This window comes from Dendrobates tinctorius, unplaced genomic scaffold (assembly GCF_039654945.1).
Source record: "Dendrobates tinctorius isolate UK_male_01 unplaced genomic scaffold, ASM3965494v1 ptg000030l, whole genome shotgun sequence".
In the NCBI taxonomy this organism is placed as follows: Eukaryota; Metazoa; Chordata; class Amphibia; order Anura; family Dendrobatidae; genus Dendrobates; species Dendrobates tinctorius.
The window spans coordinates 25260043-25277614 of record NW_027361698.1 but is presented as its reverse complement, the minus strand read 5'-3'; the positions used below and the strand labels follow the sequence as shown (position 1 = coordinate 25277614).

General features: G+C 43.9%; 1 protein-coding gene across 3 annotated transcripts in view; it reads left to right on the top strand.

Annotated features, from left to right (window-relative positions):
- SEC24B (SEC24 homolog B, COPII coat complex component) overlaps positions 1-17572 on the top strand; it is a 162302-nt gene that overhangs the window by 96239 nt on the left and 48491 nt on the right. For all 3 annotated transcript variants that reach the window (XM_073571976.1, XM_073571975.1, XM_073571977.1), the window contains 3 exons: positions 6545-6600; positions 13381-13587; positions 13673-13796. In XM_073571976.1, the coding sequence (XP_073428077.1) occupies positions 6545-6600; positions 13381-13587; positions 13673-13796 (387 nt within the window). The remainder of the gene's footprint in view (positions 1-6544; positions 6601-13380; positions 13588-13672; positions 13797-17572) is intronic.

Here is a 17572-nt window from a genome sequence, read left to right as displayed (position 1 = left end):
AACAGATAAATAACAACAAATGCAAAAAAAGCTGTATCAAATAATGCATGAATACATTGATTTTAGCGTAAGTCCATATGCCCTAAATAAACATTAATTGTTTTGCAGAAAATCAACACGCAAAACACTTGTACACAATCATAGTCCATAAGAATGGACATAGGACCATAGACTTGTATTTCACATAAACATGCTCTGCTGTAATCACAAATAACACGCAAGCTGTAGTGCTATGAATGACTGGATTTAGTAGTCAACTGGCTAAAGGATGGTGCTGTGAATAGCTAGAAATAATGGTCAACTGACTGAAAGATATTAACAAATAATAAACAGTTTGCAGCCAAGACATAACCAGCCAGAATATAAAAAAAAAAAATATATATATAAATACTAGTATATCCAAATACTTTGCGAAAACAAATCCTTTGATGCATGAAAAAACATAAAAATGAAAATGAATGAAAAATGACAAATGAAAAAATGAACCACATGGATGGGCCTGATGTTAACCATCAGAACTGGTGTGGTCAAAAAGATAGGACCATAGAGTGATACTATGAATAGTTGACATGTGGACCAAGAATATAAGGTCAACAATTAACAGCAAATGACTTCAAAAAGGCAACTTCAAGGAAAACCCTCAAAAAGAAGCACCACAGGCAAAAAAAAAAAAAAAAAAGATGATGAAATAGTCCGCCTCGAAGAGTCCATGAATCTTTTTACAAAAGAAGAAAGTGGAGATTTGCTAGGTCGATTTTATACTATTCCAATTAAAGGTTATCAAAAGTCCTGGAACAATAATCCTTGGAACAGGCCAGGACCCCAAATGGTCACCTGGAATACAAGGAAAGAAAAGTGTAAACATCCAAAATTATCCATAAAAGCCGGAGAATAAAAGCACTTCATTTAGTCCCTGTGGTGCCATGCTTTTAGATTATAAATCCAGCGCGACTCTCTACGGAGCAGTTCTTTTGTTGGATTCCCACCACGAATATTGCTCTGTATTTGATCCACTACTAAAACCCGTAAACCCTGATGCCTGCCCCCATGATGATCCAAAAAATGGCTCACCACAGAGGTAATAGGCTTACCCTTCTCACGATCCATTTTGGCCTTGTTCATGTTTGAGATGTGCTGTTGCACTCTACGTCTGAGTTCTTGACTGGTTTGGCCTACGTAGATTTTAGGACATTGGCAAACAAGTAAATAAATCACATTTCGAGATTTGCAATTGGAATAGTGCCTCAATTGGATTGTGCCTGGAAAAATAGGGAGTGTAATGGTATCAGAAGCAATCATAAATGGACAAATGGTACATCCACCGCAAGGAAACGAACCTGATAGACGATGTCCAGTACCAATCCTTGTTGTTGGTCGTTGGAAATGGCTGGTAGTTAAATGATCCTTCAAATTCTTAGCCTTTTTGGCTATTATTTTTGGTCTATCAGAAAGAAAAGGTTTTAATTTAGTTTCATTCAGTAGGATTCCCCAATGCCTATCTAATATTTGATAAATCTCACGCCACTGGTTGTTATAAGGGGTGATCAAATTGATAGTACAGGGGGAATTTCGAGATTTAGGTTGAAGCAATACAGACCTCTCACTGATCAATGCTCTCTGATATGCCTGAGAAATTACTTTGCGTGGATAGCCCCTTTCTACAAACCGATTGGTAAGATCTCTAGCTCCTTCTCGGAAATCCGAGTCAGTAGTACAATTGCGTCTTACCCGCAAGAATTGTCCCTTAGGTATGTTGTTACGCAAATGTTGAGGATGAAAACTGGAAAAGTGTAACAAGCTGTTTGTTGCAGTGGCCTTCCGGAAAAGCTTGGTCTGAATGGCATTACCAATTTTCATGATTCTCAAATCCAAGAAATCCACAGTCTCATTTGAAAAGGAAGCTGTCAAGGAAATATTGAATGGATTAATGTTAAGCTGCTCTACAAAATGATGACAATCCTCCAATGAACCAGTCCAAAAAATTAGGACATCATCAATGTACCTGAACCAACGATAAACGCTGGTTCGAAAAATGGACAGGGGGCGCACCTGTGTCTCCTACCACCAACCCAAAAAAAGGTTGGCATACGAAGGCGCACAGCGTGCCCCCATAGCGGTGCCAGACACCTGTTTATAGAAAACACGATCAAAAACAAAATAGCTGTTAGAGAGTACAAAATGCAATAAGTCTAAGGCCTGTTTAACACTTCCGTTTTTTCAAATCCGTCAAAATCCGTTGTTTTCCGTAAAAAAACGGATCCGCCATTTTTTGCAGGATCCGTTTTTTTTTGTCTCATAGACTTCCATTACGGTTACCGCGGATCCGTCAAAAAAACGGATCCGTTTTTAAAAAAACGGATCCGTTTGCATCAGTTTCCGTCAAAAAAACGGAAACGGATCCGTTTGGCGGACACAAAAACGGAAGTGTGAAACAGGCCTAACAGAAAAGATTGATGTCTCCGGTCACCTGTTATTTGTTTGTTGAAAAAATAGGAAACGGCATCCATTCCTTGGGTATGTCCAATACAAGTGTACAAGGACTCAACGTCCATAGTTACAAGCACGGTGTTGTCAGGTACTTCCAGGTCCTGAAGTAGTCGGATCAAATGGGATGTGTCTTGAATGAAAGAATCTAAGGAGACAACAAATGGCTGTAGAAAGTTATCAATATAAATGCATGGTCTTTCAAAAAGACTGCCAATGCCGGCCACAATGGGCCTACCCGGTGGTTCAGAAATTGACTTATGCACCTTTGGTAACAAATATAGAGTGGGAACAACAGGATGGTGCGTTGTTAAAAAATCAAACTCACTCTTATTTAAAATGTTGTTTTGCTTAGCAGACATAAGTAGTCGATCAAGTTTACTTTTAAAAACCACAGTAGGGTCCGATGGTAAGACCTGATAACATGATCCGTTACTCAATTGGCGTTTAGCCTCCTTGACATACATCTCATGTGGCCACAAAACAATGTTTCCACCTTTGTCCGCTTCTTTAATGACAAAGGACCTGTTATTCTTAAGTTTATTAAGAGCCAGTCTCTCCCTAGATCCCAGATTTTCTCCCTGCTTGCTTGTAACACTAAGCTGAGCAATTTCTTTGCCAACTATATTATAAAAAATCTGTATAGTCGGAAACAAAACAAAGGAGGGTGTAGCCTGTACACCCTTTTCGCAAAGTATTTGGATATACTAGTATTTATATTATTTTTTTTTTTTTTTTTTTTTTTTTTTTTATATATATTCTGGCTGGTTATGTCTTGGCTGCAAACTGTTTATTATTTGTTAATATCTTTCAGTCAGTTGACCATTATTTCTAGCTATTCACAGCACCATCCTTTAGCCAGTTGACTACTAAATCTAGTCATTCATAGCACTACAGCTTGCGTGTTATTTGTGATTACAGCAGAGCATGTTTATGTGAAATACAAGTCTATGGTCCTATGTCCATTCTTATGGACTATGATTGTGTACAAGTGTTTTGCGTGTTGATTTTCTGCAAAACAATTAATGTTTATTTAGGGCATATGGACTTACGCTAAAATCAATGTATTCATGCATTATTTGATACAGCTTTTTTTTTTTTTTTTTTTTTTTTTTTTTTCCCCCCCTCCCTTTCTGACATTATGGGTTGCAATTTATATATGTGTATATAACAACACGAGGTTAAAACAAATAAAAACATTGCTCTTTCTGCATGAAAAGTTTCATTCATAATGAATCATAACTGATCATCTATTTTTCTTCTGGGCGCAAATGTATTTTTCAAATAGGCTCGTGTTCACATGTGTTGAATTCCACACATGCATCTTAGAGGCTTTTTTTGACTGGATGTTTACACATCGATGTGCCATTGCTATACAACAAAACAAGTCCTGTGTAGACTACTAAATACACTTTTCTGGCATTATGGGTTTCAATTTATATACAGTATGTCCATACAACTAAACAAGGTTAAAACAAATAAAAACATTGCTTATTTTGCATGAAAAGTTTTATTTATAATCAATCATAATTGATTATCTATTTTTCTTTAGACTCATTTGTGTAATATTCAGCATCCATCTTTTGATATATTCGTGGTGGCGTCTGTGGTGCATGTGTCGTTTATCTTTGCATATGCAGTATTTGGACATCTGTACAAGCGCATAGCATTTGTTGTTATTTATCTGTTTATATATAGATGCCATATAAATATTGTTTAGTTTTCTATTAGCATTTTGTGGCCTCACTTCAGCAAACTCGCCTCTGCGCATGCGTGGCTTGTTCATTTATCTTTATTGTCAGCGGTTTTCATTGACAATATGGCCGTGGTTGCAATATTACCCGGCCGCTTTATTTCAGTGAGGTTTGTTTCAAAGAACTTTATTGCTAAACGTCGTAACACTGACAAGACGGCCCCGGCCACATGCATCTCTCGCCGCCCTATGTTGGTAAGGTTCTCATCTCATTATACTTCACCTGTATTTAGGGTATTTATATGACCAACACATTCATGGTTACAGCGCTTTATTTCTCCCTTGAGAAAGCCACTTTCTGGTGGCGATACGCGTGGGGTTCGCTCCCCCCGCACACTCATCCCACAGAAGCACCAGGCACTTTATTTTTCATATGCACTGGCATATTATGGAGCTTTGGTTTATTTGACCTTTTCTGCCTTCATTGTCTCTGCCATTTGTGGTCTGTATGTCTGCAACGACCTTATTAGAGGTGCAAGGGCATTAGTACTGCTGTCCCATATGGGCTTTTGATATTTTTCCATCTGTTCAACTTTTTTTTTTTAGTTATATGCAGTCCACAGGAGTGTGTGCTCATTAACTACATCAGTGAGTACATAGATGCCAGTTCAGGGGTTTCATATGTGCTTAATATATTAATGGTGCTGTGAATAGTTCTCTTTCCAAACCAGTCAGGCATTTTGATTTTTCATGTTTAATGCCTTTTTTCATTTGTTTGTTTTAGAGACTGTTCCTCATTAGACACTTTATAGTGCTCATTCATACATTGTCTGTGGGGTCTGTTGATGTGGGAGGTTTATCATATCATTATTTCATGATTTGACTTACCACTTTTCCACATGTTTTTAAAAAAATTCCCGCCTATTTCCCGCGGAAAAACTAGCGATTTGCAAGCGTAATTAGCTTGCAGAATGCTAGCGCTTTCCAAGCGAACTTTAGCATCTCTTGGAAAAGTGATTGACAGGCTGTTCACACTCGTCAAATATAGTGTTTGACGAGTGTAACCAACTTTTACTATTGAGGCTGCCTATGCAGCATCAGTAGTAAAAAGATCTAATGTTAAAAATAATTTAAAAAATGGGGTTTTTCTCACCCTCCCACGTCCCGCGCAGCGTTCCCGATCATCGCGATGCTCCCGGCAGGTCCCATTCCCAGTGATGCATTGCGCCAATGACCTTTGACGTCGCGGTCTTGTGAGACCGCAACGTCATCAAAGGTCATTGGCGCAATGTATCACTGGGACCTGGACCCTGCCGGGAGCATCACTGAGGCCTGCTGACGCTGCGAGGGACATCGGAAGGTGAGAATATGACTTTTTTTTTTAATTTTAATTCTATTTTTTACAGGGATATGGTACCCACAGCCTGGAGGAGAATCTCCTCTCCTCCAAACCGTGGGTACCATCCGCAAAGGTTCTGCTTACTTTTCGCATGGTGGGCACATCCACATGCGGAATGTAAGCAGAACAATGCATTCCTATGTGTGCGGATTTTCCCGCGATTCCGCACAAAGAATGAGCATGCTGTGTATTTTTACGCGATGCAATTCCACCGTGGAAAAATCCACAGCATTAGCACAGCATGTGCGGAATGCCATAGGATTGCATGGTATGCTGTTTTTTGGCATTTTCACGGCAAAATTGCACACTTAAAATCGCCGCGAAAATGCAAATAAAGCTACCTGTGAACACAGCCTTACAGTTTATTGGGCATAGATTTTAGTAGCAGTATTATAACTACTACTCTACTGTAGCTATAAGTAAGCTAGAGGAAGAGTAAAATAGCAAGAGATGCTCCTATGCTTCTATAGGATTACTTCACACAACCTTTTTTTCCAAAGGCACCTTTGCAGTTTTTGCTGCAATTTTTTTTTCCCAAGCCATGACCAGAAGTGGATACAACAATGAGATTTATAACTTTTTTTTTTTTCTTTTTTTTCCCAATTCATTTTAAATTCGCTTATTCTTGGTTTTGCATTGTTTGAAAAAAAAATTATGCTCTATCAACCTCTGTAGCTTTTTTTTTTTTTTTTAATATCTTTGGATATAAATACATTGAGGGTTTTTACCAAAACTGGTGTTTCATACTGTAGTCATCATGAATTGAGTCCAATTTTTTCAGGCTACAGCTGGCCCTGGTACCTCCCTTTCAGCCAATGTCACTTTTAGGGGAAAAAGTGGTGAGAGCATTATAAAATTTAAACGTGCCTTAGTTACCTTAATTACATTCACTTTGTGTTGCAATTTGTCTGTTCAGTATAAATGGGAGTTTTTCTAGCTTAAATGACTGTTTGTTTTTTTTCTTCCAGAAATATTCTTGCCTACACCTGATGGCTTACTCGTAAATCTTCACGAAAGCTTGGAGGTAAGAGCAATGTTTTGTGGTCTGGATTACTTGGCATCTGACTGTCATAAATCTCCTTTACGTCTTTTTATGTTGGAAAATAGGCAGAAGTTTCTTTACTAACCCAACTCTTTTCTGGGGAGTAAGCCAAATATTCAAACTGCGCATTATCAATCAATGTGTTGGGGAACTGTCGTGGTAACGTGGTTCCCCCGCATAAAGGGTAAAGTACAGAAAAGTGGAGTACTCCAAAGACATACAAACAAAAATGAAAGATGAAGTAGCCATAAACCACCAAATGGAGTAAAAGCCAAAGTTTATTAGAAAAACATGATGATAAATCACATCACAGTAAAAAGAGGTCTTTTGTGAAGGTAGGAACAAAGAGAAGGTGGGCCCATCCATATAGAATATCATCCATTTGAACTTATACCACCAAATACTGCTGGTACATACATAGTTAATAAGTGGCAAGTATAGATGAACAAGTAGTTCATCTACTTAGACACATGAGTTTTGCAAATTCACAGTAAGGTCAGAAAGTGAAAAAACATGAGACAGCTGCTATGGATATAGAAAGAAGCTGCAAATAAATAGTGTAATATGCAAGTTACCCATGATGTTTGGAGATGGGACACCCCACATTGCGCTGACGCAAAATTTGACTTGGCTTTTATAGATGCCCCAGTTGTAGTTGAAAAAAATCTATATTTCTCTATCGCTTCATTGGGGGACACAGGAACCATGGGTGTACGCTTCTGCCACTAGGAGGCTGACTCTATGCACATTAAAAAGTTAGCTCCTCCTCTGCAGTATACACCCCACCATCTGGCAGCAAGCTAATCAGTTTTAGCTTCGTGTCAGTAGGAGGTGAACACGGGTCTCTCTGGAGACTCATATCTACCTAATGTGCATCGTTCCTTTTCAGGTTTCCAGAGGGATACAGTGTGAATGGTCACTACTGGACTCCCACTCAGAGACTGAGTATGGAGTGTACTGCCACCCCGTATCCTCATATGTCTTCCCGGCAGTACCAGAGCCCCAGCACAGAAGCATGTTCAGGTGACCCTGTCCTGCCTTTGTTCCCCTACCCACTCGCCCACCAGAGCCTGTCGGTTTGAGGAAACGTGGACGTCTCGCGGAACACCCTCAAGTGGATCCCGGACGTCTGACCTTCAGAGTATTGGGAGTTACCGTCTTCTCTCCCCAGTCACCCCCCCCCCCCCACCACCACCAGAAAGAAGATTGGAAGACCCTCAAGGCGGCTGGAGCCGCCGCAAAAAGAAGATTGGAAGAAAGAAAAAAAAATGTTTTTCTGAGGGTATGCCCCCTTTATTTCCACCGGACATACCTTTTTTCTGCAGCGTTTGGGGATGGCGTCGCTCCAGGGGGCATGAGCTCCAGGGTCCCCAAAGAGATCTGGGCTTTTTGGACATCAGGGCTTCTTCACTTAGCAGAGGGAAGCGCCTCTGCATCCTATACCCCTTCTCCCCTGAGCTCACCGCTAACTGGACGGTTTCCCCTGCTGTGGACCCGCCAGTCTCCAGACTGTCCACAAACACGGTCCTCCCACTTTCTAATGCAGTGTCCCTCAAGGATTCCAACGATAGAATCATAGAATCGCTGGCAAAATCAGCCTTTGAAGCTGCGGCTTCCTCATTATGCCCGGCCTTTGCCTCTATGCCTCTACCTGGGTCTCAAAGGCCATAGCCAATCAACTTCGAAAGGGCATCATTGCGGGAACTTGCCGACCTTGCAGACCAGATTTCCTGTGCAGGGAAATATTTCGTATCTGCCTCCCTGGATTCCGTGTCCTGCACTGCTCAGGCATCCAGCAATATGGTGGCCATCCAGAGAAACATTTGGCTCAAAGCATGGCAAGCGGACCTTTTGTCCAAGAAGTCGCTTACCTGCCTACCCTTCCAGGGAGACCACCTGGTTGGCTCCATGTTGGATCAGATCATTAAAGAGGCAACTGGTGGCACGAGTTCCCTTCTTCCTCAGTCCAAACCTCGCAGGCCTTCTATAAAGCGGCAGTTCCGTTCCTTTCGCCGTTTCACGGTGACGGAAGATTCCGCCGGTCAGCGCACGTCACAGACCCGCCAGGTCAGGAAGAAGCCTTCTTTCAGGCCCACTCCTTCCTGGCATCTTCATAGCTCCCACGGTAGGTCCACCAGGCCCAGACCTGGCAGATCTTCCTCGGCATGACTCTGGTCCAGAGCCCAGAGTATCTCCCAAACTAGGTGGTCGTCTCCTGTTTTTCCTCGGTGGAGGACGCATGGGTCAGTGTGGTAGTATCCTCAGGATACAAGATAGAGTTCACTTCGCTTCCCCGAGATCGGTTCTTCGAATCCCGTCTCCCAAAGGATCCTGCTCTGGTTTCGGGTTTGTTTTTTTTCGTCCATCGCCTCCTTTCTCAGCTCGGGGGTTATCGTTCCTGTACCGAAACGAGAACACTTCACAGGTTTCTAATCAAACCTGTTTGTTGTGCCAAAGAAAGGCGGCGCGGTTCGGCCCATTCTGGATCTCAAGTTTCTGAACAAGAGAGTCCGCCTGTGACATTTCAGGATTGAGTCCCTCCGCTCAGTAATTGCTTCCATGGAGACGCAGGAATTTCTGTGCTCCATAGGCATCCAAGATGCCTACCTCCACGTTCCGATTTGCACAGCTCACCAGAGATTCCTGCGTTTCACAGTACAAAGAAACCACTTCCAGGTTGTTGCCCTGCTTTGGGACTCGCGACCGCTTCACAAAGATCATGGCGGCATTGATGGCCATTTTGAGGATCAGGGGCCTAGTACTATCCCATACCTCGACGACATCCTCATCAAGGCTCCGTCTCTCTCTGACCCAGGAAAGTCTGTCCATCGTCCTTGACTCCCTGGCCCAGTTCTGGTGGCTAGTCAACAGAAAGTCTTGCCTTGTTCCAACTCGGTGCCTTGTCTTCCTGGGCATGCTGTTTGATACTCGTCAAGCGAAGGTTTTCTCCCCAAAGAGAAGAGAGCAATCCTCCAGCAGGGACTTCGTTCTCTGCAAGGCCCTCAGCTTCCTTCCTTTCGCTCAGCAATGAAGGTCCTGGGCGGAATAGTAGTAGCCTCGGAAGCAATCCCCTTTTCACAATTCCACTCGAGACCTCTTCAGCAGGCTATCCTTCCGCAGTGGGACAAGTCTGTCCTGTGGCTGGATCGTCCACTTCATCTCCCTTTCAGAGTCCATCAGTCTTTCAACTGGTGGCCCCTCATCCTCCACGGCCGGTCCTTCCTTCCCGTCCATTGGCAGGTTGTAACGACGGATGCCAGCCTTCTGGGCTGGGGGGCGGTTTTTCGCCATCTGATGGTTCAGGGATGTTGGTCAGCGCAAGAGTCCTCTCTGCTAATCAACATCCTAGAAATCAGGGCCATCCTTTTCTCCCTCCGTCACTGGGAAACGCTTCTCAATGGTCTGCCGGTCAGGATTCAGACAGACAATGCCACAGCAGTGGCATACGTCAATCACCAAGGAGGGACCAGGAGTCCCCTGGCGATGGCCGAGGTATCCAGGATCCTTCTCTGGGCGGAGACGACGGTTCTGGTAATCTCCGCAGTGCATATTCCTTGTGTGGACAACTGGTCCGCCGATTTTCTCAGCTGCGAGGGTCTTGCGTCAGGAGAGTGGTCCCTGCATCAGGAGGTCTTCCATCAGATCTGTCTTCGATGGTGAACTCCGGACGTGGACCGCATGGCCTCCCGGCTGAACAGGAAGGTTCCACGGTTCGTCTCCAGGTTCCCTGACCCTCTCGCGGTGGACACCGATACTGTGGCCATTCCTTGGTCGCAATTCGCACTTCCCTACCTGTTTCCTCCCTTTCCAATTCTTCCCAGGCTATTGAAGAAAATCAAAGCGGAAGGGGTGCCAGTCATTCTGATCGTATCAGATTGGCCCAGAAGGTCTTGGTTCGCAGAGATCGTCAATCTTCTGGCGGACGCCCCTTGGAAGCTCCCAGACAGGCCAGATCTTCTGTCACAAGGACCGATCTGCCACCAGAGTTCTCGGTCGCTCAATTTGACGGCGTGGCTGTTTAAACTGCGGTTCTAAGAGCGTCCGGTTTCTCAGATCTAGTGATACGCACCATGATCCAGGCTAGGAAGCCGTCATCTTCTAGGATTTATTATCGGACCTGGAAGGCCTATTTCCGCTGGTGTAAGGCCAGTGACATTCCACCAATGACTTAATCACTTCCCTCCATTTTGATTTTTCTCCAGGCTGAACTTGATGCTGGCCTTGCCCTCAGTTCTCTAAAAGCGCAGGTATCAGCCCCCTCTATCCTCTTTCAGAAGTCCTTAGCCTTTCGTTCTCAAGTCAGAACTTTCCTTCAGGGAGTGGCGCATGCGGCTCCCCTGTACCGGAATCCCGTGGACCCCTGGGACCTCAATCTTGTTCTGGAGGTCATGTGGAGTGCTCCCTTTGAGCCTCTCAGAGAGGTCCCTCTGTCCATTCTGTCCTGGAAGATGGCGTTTCTTGTAGCTATCACTTCCATCAGACGCGTCTCTGAATTGGCACCTCTTTCCTGTCGCCCCCCCCCTTCTTGGTTCTTCACCAGGATAAGGTGGTGAGCGGCCTCCGCCTTCTTTCCTTCCCAAAGTGGTTTCCACTTTTCACTTGAATGAGTATATTGTCCTCCCTTCCTTCTGTCTGGCTGCGTCTCATCCTCTGGAGCTCTCATTGAACAGGCTAGACCTGGTGAGGGCATTGAGGATCTATCTGGCTAGGACAGCTTCCTTTATGAAGTCTGATCTCCTATTTGTCATTCCAGATGGTGAGGCACGCTGGCCTCCAAGGCTATGATTGCGTGCTGGATCAGGACAGCAATTTTGGAGGCTTACCAGGTTAAGAACAGAGTGCCTCCCCCTGGGATTGAGGCTCACCCTACCCGGGCAGTGGGCACCTCCTGGGCGGTACACCATGGGGCATCTGCCCTACAACTCTGCAAAGTGGCAGCCTGGTATTCCATCCAGATGTACGCTTTGGCGGACGCCAGCCTAGGCCGAAGGATCTTGCAGGCGGCATTGGTGAGTTCTCCTACCTGAATGGAGTTTTCTGCTGTTTCCCTCCCCAGGGACTGCTTTAAGACATCCCACGACTCCTGTGTCCCCCAATGAAGCGATAGAGAAAACAGGATTTTGGTTGCTTACCGTAAAATCTGTTTCTCTGAGCCTTCACTGGGGGACACAGCACCCTCCCATGTTTTCTTTACAACTCCTGTTCTTTCTTCTGTGTGCTATTGTTAAGCTATGTGCACACGTATGCAGAAAATTTCTGCTTGAAAACCTGACTCCTTCCCAGAAAACGCGCATTTTTTTTTCTGAGTTTTCTGCGCGTTTTTAGTACTTTTTTTCCGGCGCGGTCCCTGTCACATAGAAAATAGCTAGAAATGCGGAATTTTCCGCGAAATTAATGAGCATGCTGCGTTTTTTTCCACGAATATGCACAGAAAGTGCGGAATTCATTAAAATGAATGGGAAGCTTCTTTTGAGCGTTTTATTTGGTAAAAATGAGAAAGCCTTACAGTTGAGTTGTCTGTTTGTTATTTCTATCATGTTGTTCTCGTCCTGCTTTCTCACTAACGGATTAGCTTGCTGCCAGTCGGTGGGGTGTATACTGCAGAGGAGGAGCTAACTTTTTTTATGTACATAGTGGCAGCAGCATACACCCATGGTTCCTGTGTCCCCCAATGAAGGCTCCAAGAAACAGTTTTTATGGTAAGCAACCAAAATCCTGTTATATAATTACCTTGTAATGTCTTCACATCCTGTTCCGTCCAGATGTATCCAGATCCCAGAATTCCAAGCGGCGGAAGTTCTCTGACCGCCATATTGGGACACCCAAGTGATGTGTGTCTCAATATGGAAACTGCGGAACACCGTTGTGACACATACACATACTGTGTACGCTGTACGGTGGTCTGATTTACTGCAATCGCAGTAAATCATTCGGCTGATCCTGGCGGCAGATGCGCGACGTGTCTACAGGCAGAGGAAGCTGGTCGCATTAAGGCTGTGTGCCAACTATGCGTTTATAAAGCGAGACCGCTACGTCATCAGAGGTCATTCGCACAATGCATCCCTGGGAATGGAAGTTGATGCCAGCGCCAATGACGAGCGGGAGGACTCCGGGGGCCGACAGAGGGTAAGTATATCCCGATTTTATTTATTTTTTTTATTTTTTTTTTTTTCATTTTTTTTTTTATTATTATTATTTTTAACATTCTATCTTTTACTATTGATGTTGCATAGGCAAGTCATGACGGGGTTAAAAGGTTAATGACGGTTGGATATCGTTATAGGTCTCTTCCTTTTATGACTTTGACACTATTGCATTTATGCAGACATCTCTGCCACTAGCAGCCAGCCCCATACATATGAATAGGGATATTGTTCCAAACCCTGTTCAAATAAATGAGGCAGTGCCAGTAATGTCTGCAACAAACCTGCCGCACATGTAAACATTGCGTACCCTAATCATGTTTTCCGCTATAGCACATGCATACATGCCCTAGTATAGCACATACATGTGGTTTTGTAAGCTTTGTTCAAATTTATTCTGTTTGTGTCATAAATGAAATCTTGACACATTAATGAATCCATGACATGATGGCTACCAGCAGTGACTGCCCCCATTTACTTCTTGTGGGGTTTGTCAGGTATGGCTGTTTTGTCTGTCAGTGAAAATAGAGTTCCATTCAGCGCCGCTACAATTCTTGTCAAAAAATGCAGAATCTGCAACGTAAGTGTGAACTGAGCCCAAGCGTGTTTTTCTTCCTAGCTGATCAAAGATCTGTTGACCGCCTTACCTGGCATGTTTACTAGCACAAGGGAAACGCACAGTGCTCTTGGTCCCGCTCTTCAGGGAGCTTTTAAATTGATGTCTCCTACTGGAGGAAGAATATCAGTATTCCAGACCCAGCTGCCGTCCTTAGGAGCTGGACTTTTACAGTCTAGAGAAGATCCAAACCAAAGATCCAGCTTAAAGGTACAATGTCCATGGATGGTTTATAAAATTGCTTCTCTTTAAGGTGGTACTTCTTTGTTATAATATATTCCTGTGTGTTTTTCAGGGAATACAGCACTTGGGCCCCGCCACAGATTTCTATAAGAAGTTAGCTTTGGATTGCTCCGGACAACAAATTGCTGTGGACTTGTTTCTTCTAAGTTCACAGTACTCTGACCTGGCATCTCTAGGTTGGTCAACATGTAGCCGTTTTATGTTTCTATTCTTCTATTTGTGATTGTGAAAGAATACACTGGTAAAGGGGGTAATCCCTGACTTTATTATTGATGAACTATTCTTTGGATTGAGGCTTCAATATCAGATCTGTGGGGATCAGACTCCCAACAACCCCCAGTAATCAGCACTGCAGAAGAAGATAAGAAAGAGCATGGCACTCCTTGATTGCAGTGAAGAAAATATTTATCTGTCAGCATCTCCTGTTTAGGAATACAGCACTTTACAAGATGGCCAACGTTTCAGTCCACTCAGACCTTAACCACGGCCTGTTAGGAGCAGTGTGGTGGACGCTCACTTAGTGCTTTTTTTTTTTTTTTGTAAATTATGGTGGGCACTGAATCACATTTCTACCAACTCTGTACATTTAGAAATGGCACAGAATGGTACTGCAAGCTCTCCTTCATTATTTGCTTTTCCATTGCACTTTGGGACATTTATTCAACTGATCAGTGGAGGTGTGGGAAGTTTGACCCCTACCGATTTTATACAAAGGACTTATGCTGAAGTCTCGGAAGGTTTCTCCTTGTGACATGCCAGGTTTTACACTCCAGTATAAGGAGACTTAAACGTCTTGCATGCTCCTCTAGGAAATTAAATATGTAAATTGTCTCTTCAGAGAGGAAGAGGACTTGAACTCTGTGCCACCTATTGGAAGCAGCGATCCTAAAAGTCAATATCGACCCTTTAGCGAGCCTTGCAATATGACTTTGCAAGGCTCGTTAAAGGGTCGATATTGACTTGTAGGATTGCTACGTCCAATAGGTGGCATAGAGTTCAAATCCTCTTCCTCTCTGAAGAGATAATTTGCATATTTACCGTATATACTTGTGTATAAGCCGACCCGTGTATATGCCGACCCCCTTAATTTTGCCACAAAAAACTGGGAAAACTTATTGACTCGCGTATAAGTCTAGGGTGGAAAATGCAGCAGCTACTGGTAAATTTCAAAAATAAAAATAAATACCAATAAAAGTAACATTAATTGAGACATCAGTAGGTTGTGTTTTTGAACAGCCATATTGAATCAGGAGCCCCATATAATGTTCCATACAGTTCATGATGGGCCCCATAAGATGCTTCATACAAAATATTCCCCATATAATGATACACAAAGGTTAATAATGGCCCCATAAGATGCTCCATAGAATAACATGCCCAATATGCTGCTCCATAAAGGTTATGGCCCCATAAGACGTTCCATAGATTATGCCCCATAAGACGTTCCTTAGATTATGCCCCATAAGATGCTCCATAGAATATGCCCCCATATGCTGCCCCATAAGATGCTCCTTTGAGTATGCTTCCATATGCTGCCTCCATAAGATGCCCCACTGAATATGCCTCCATTTGCTGCCCCATAGATTATGCCCCCATATATTGCTGCCGCTACTGCAGGTATAAAAAAAATATTACATACTCACCTCGTCGCTGGGGGCCAGGTGCCGGTGTGCTGAGCAGGCGGACACCGGCGCGCTATGGGGGACAGATGTCGTCGCTGGCTCAGAACTCGGCACCTGAGATATTCACCTGTCCTGGTTCCAATGCTGCTCGCTGCTGTCTACCCGCCGGGTCAGGTAGAGGGCGCGCACTGACTACGTCATCGCGCCCTCTCCTATCTGAACGTCACTGACAGAGGGACCCGGCGGGCAGACAGCGGCGAGCAGCATTGGAACCAGGACAGGTGAATACTGCATATACTTTCCTTCCCCTGGCGCGATCTCTCTAGCCCTGTTCTCTCACGGTCTCTCTTCCTTCAGTGGTCACGTGGTACCGCTCAAGTCATAAATATGCGCATATTCATGACTTTAATGAGTGGTACCATGTGACCGCTGTAGGAAGGAAAGGAGACCGGGACAAGCTGGGGGGCTGCAGAGACCACGCCGGGGGGGTAAGTATGATGTGACAACCCCGCTCCCCCTCCTCCTCCTACCCCCTGGCTATATGACTCGCGTATAAGCCGAGAGGGGGGACTTTCAGCCCAAATTATGGGCTGAAAATCTCGGCTTATAAGCGAGTATATACGGTAATTTCCCAGAGAAGCAAGCAAGACATTTAAGTATCCTCATACTGGCATGCTAGACCTGGCTTGTCACTCTCCTCAAATAGAAACCTTATCTTCTAGATTTCAGTCTTAACCTCTCACCCAAGCCAAATCAGATCTTCATACTCTGCACTGACAAGGAGCAATACCCCTGAGACACTGTGTCTGCAAATTGGGATTCTGGTTTTTGTTTTATCCTAAGTAATATTGCAAGGCTCAATAAAGGGTTGATATTGACTTGTAGGATTGCTACTTCTAATAGGTGGCACTAGAGTTCAAGTCCTTCTCCTCTCTCAAGAGACAGTTTGCATATTTTGTTGGCAGATCAAAAGATATATGTTCTGTTCACAGAGCCTGCCACACCTTTTAAGGCCCCATTCAGACATCTGTTTTTCATTACGTGTTCTTTCTGTAGTTTTCACTTATAGAGCACATACCCTTTATAATCTATTGGGCTGGTCACATCTCCATGTTTTGTGGTGAACCGTGTGCCTTCAAAAAAAAATTACAGAGACCTGTCTGATTCAAGTCACAAATCAAAATAACCCCTCTCCTCCTGCCAACTCTAACTCAAAAACATTTCCCGGATCCATATATTCCTTGACCAAGAAATTGCAAAAACACTCGTGCACGCCCTCATCATCTCCCGCCTCGACTATTGCAACCTTCTACTCTCTGGCACTCTTGCCCCACTCCAATCTATCCTTAACTCTGCTGCGTAACTAATCCACCTGTCTCCCTGTTATTCCCCATCCTCTCTATGCCAGGCCCTTCACTGGCTTCCTATTGTTCAGGGACTCCAGTTCAAAACCCTAACTATAACATACAAAGCCATACACAACCTGTCTCCTCCATACATCTGAGACATGGTCTCCCGGTATTTACCTACACGCTATCTTCGATCCTCTAAAGATCTCCTTCTCTACTATTTCTTCTTCCCACGACCGCATACAAGACTTCTCCCGTGCTTCCCCCCATACTCTGGAACTCTCTACCCCAACACATCAGACTTTCACCTACGGAAAACCTTCAAAAGGAACCTGAAGACCCACCTCTTCCGGCAAGCCTACAACCTGCAGTGATTCTCAGTCTACTGAACCGCCGCACGACCATCTCTACCCTCTCCTAGTGTATCCTCACCCATCCCCTGTAGAATGTGAGCCCTCGTGGGAAGGGTCCTCTCTCCTTCTGTACTTGTGTGCGTCTTGTGTTGCTCATGTTTATTGTGCTTGTCTATGGTACTGTATGCCCCTTTTTTCACATGTAAAGTGCCATGGAATAAATGGCGCTATAAAAATTAATAACAATAATCCCTACAAATCATGGTGGCATCCATGTGCTCTCCATGATAAATATTGTAGGAGAACTTTACGTTTTATTAATTTTTTTCATTTGAAAAAATTCCCAATGAAACTGTTGGTAAAAATTGACACACTGACTGTACACTGATGGCACTCGGACAGGTTTTTTTTTAATTTTTTTGCGTATCTGAAAAATCACTGACAGCTGCGTCTAAAGCTGAATTCACACATACTGTCTTAGTACGGTTTCTGTTTTTTTTTTTTTTTTTTGTTTGTTTTTTTTTTTTTTTTAAAAGAAAGGCCAGGAGTGGGTAACAATGGAAGGACAAGATTAGAGAGAAGACTTAAGCTGTGTCTGTGCTCCCTCCTTACATTTAAGGGTTGGGGC